The 2,344-nt window shown below is 41.1% G+C and overlaps 1 protein-coding gene across 1 annotated transcript in view; it reads right to left on the bottom strand.

Annotated features, from left to right (window-relative positions):
- The window catches only part of LOC104625856 (ras-specific guanine nucleotide-releasing factor RalGPS1-like), a gene marked incomplete at its 3' end in the record, with an annotated part of 32,044 nt that overhangs the window by 2,829 nt on the left and 26,871 nt on the right, over positions 1 to 2,344 (bottom strand). The window contains 2 exon segments of the mRNA XM_010293605.1: positions 1 to 8; positions 11 to 39. The exon segment at positions 1 to 8 is cut by the window's left edge and continues 108 nt beyond it. Coding sequence (XP_010291907.1) covers positions 1 to 8; positions 11 to 39 — 37 coding nt within the window.

Below are 2,344 nucleotides of genomic sequence, written 5' to 3'. Positions count from 1 at the left end.
TCCTGCTGAATTTCATAATAGCAGACACGTCAGATGGACCTGAAAGATGGAGATCATTTAACATTGAACTGATGCAAAACCCAGAAATTTCATGGGCTGGGGTGTTTAGCCTCTGATTAAAATGAATTGCTACAGATAACCAAAAGGCAACATTTCCGAAGAACTGTTTCTTGCACACTAGGGTTACACCATTCATTTCTGTTATGAATTCATCTCTATATTCTTGAACTGCCTGGAAGTAATTTTTAAAACAGCTTTGCACATACTTTTAACAATGATCTCCTACAAAAAGGCTTGGCACCCTTACAACAGCTGGATGTGCCAGAGAGTAATACGCAGAGCCATGAAGTCAGTTTGTACTTCGGGTGTGAGCAGGTTTTTTTTTGCTCACATATGTTTTGAATTTTACTCACAACTCCATGTTGTGAATAAACTGTAAACAATCTGCTCATACTGACTCACAGCTTGAGCACGTAAGAGAAAGCAGGGGCTCTTCATGTATCTAATGACCAGACAGATGCATTACTTCTCAATCATCTATAAGCTCTAGAGATGTCTCACTGCAGTTATTCTTCCTCTTGTTTTACAGGTTTTATGAGGCCTCATGGAAAACACGGACAAGCTGTTCTTGTTCCAGTTCCTTGATGTTGTCTGCAAAAGGCTGTCAATGAACTTTGCAATACAGTGGAGAACAACATGGCCTATCATCATCCTTAGTGAATGCACGGCTATTATTGGCTTCACAATAAATAGTTGAGATTTCACTTTTAAACATTTAGTTGTGGCATTGGTACTTGTGACAGAAGTGGGAACAGTGGTCATGGAAGTGGCTGTCTGCCCCATATCTATCTCAGCTCAGGCAGCAGTGAAACAGACTTCCACTACATTACAGGAACCACGTCTTGGAGGCTCCACTGATCTTAACCTTAATCAGCTCCTGGCCTCTAAGCTAAAACCACCCGTTAAGAGGGCAACAGAGACAGCAACTTTGTGATGTGAAAAGCCACACACAACTATCATCAGAATCCTAATCCTTACAAAAGTGTCTGGCCTCGAATTAGTGATAAACAGAAAGAGAAAAACAAACAAATAAACCCCCAGCATTCCAGGGCACAGTTTGACAACGGGATGTGAAGGTATACTCCTAACAGAAATGGTTCTCAGAGGGTGGCTGATCACTGGAACAGAGTCCCCAGGGAAGTGGTCATGTCACCAAGCCTGCCAGAATACAAGGAGAGTCTGGACAATGCTCTTAGTCATATAATTTAGTGTTAGGTAGCCCTGCAAGGAGCAGGGAGTTGGACTCGATGATTCTTATGGGTCCCTTCCAACTTGAGATATTCTATGATTCTATCTGTTATATAGGTGACTCCATCTCTCCCCAGGCACCGAAGTTATTAATCAATTTCTTCTGCCTTGAACTGAAGATTCATGAGAGGCAAGAAACAGGAGAACCAGTAAGGAGTTTGTCCTAGTAAGAGGACAAAAAGTAATACAAATAGATACAAGGTGCTTTACTGTCAATACTCACTCTGCAATATAGACTTATACAAAGTTGTATGAAATATAGGAATTAATTCCAAATCACTTGTATTTTTATTTCCCCATAGCCTAGACTCAGGGATTTCACTATGAACTGGGTCACTGCTACGAAGAATTGCAAAGGTTGCTCCCTCGCAGTCAGGGGAAGAATCTCATCCACAGAGTGTTCCGCACATTTGAGCAAACCGTTCGTTGTGCTGTTTAATTAACAATGAAAGGAGCCTCAAGACAAGCAGAAAGAGAAAACCGCTTCTAGCAATAGGCAGAGAGGAAACGAGTTCATTAGAGGAACCTTCAGTAATACTATTCACCAGAGCATCAATTTAGTGGGAGAACAGAAAGAGAAAACAGTTTGTAATCCTGTTTTCTACCTTATTGCTGTATACGATCTTATATAGGACAGCATTTCTGCCTGCCTGTCTTTGCTACAGTCACACAATTGAAAAACTGTGAAACATGACACCAGTAGCACGAGCCACCGGCATATGTGGCTTCAGAGAAGGTCTTATGCTTGAAGGCCACATGCAATTTTTTTAAAAAAGCACTTTTAATCATTATGTGCTCCAGAGATTCAGCCAGAACCATATGGCTGGGTGGTCAGAAGAGGACAGAGTACAATGTTCTGCTGCATTTTAAATTAAAATTTTGTTGCATTTGGGCTGTAAGACAACATTGGAAGCTCAGTATAAACTTCAGTGTTAATGTGACCACTCTGAGGTTACCATCACACCTTGCAATGCATTAAGTCACTACCTGTCCCTTAATTTGGCTACAGGATTGGTTCAGTTTTCTATTGCTTCCT

This window comes from Phaethon lepturus, unplaced genomic scaffold (genome assembly GCF_000687285.1).
Source record: "Phaethon lepturus isolate BGI_N335 unplaced genomic scaffold, ASM68728v1 scaffold35480, whole genome shotgun sequence".
NCBI classification, from domain to species: domain Eukaryota; kingdom Metazoa; phylum Chordata; class Aves; order Phaethontiformes; family Phaethontidae; genus Phaethon; species Phaethon lepturus.
The sequence above is the reverse complement of the archived record's forward strand: the minus strand, read 5'-3'. Positions and strand labels throughout refer to the sequence as shown.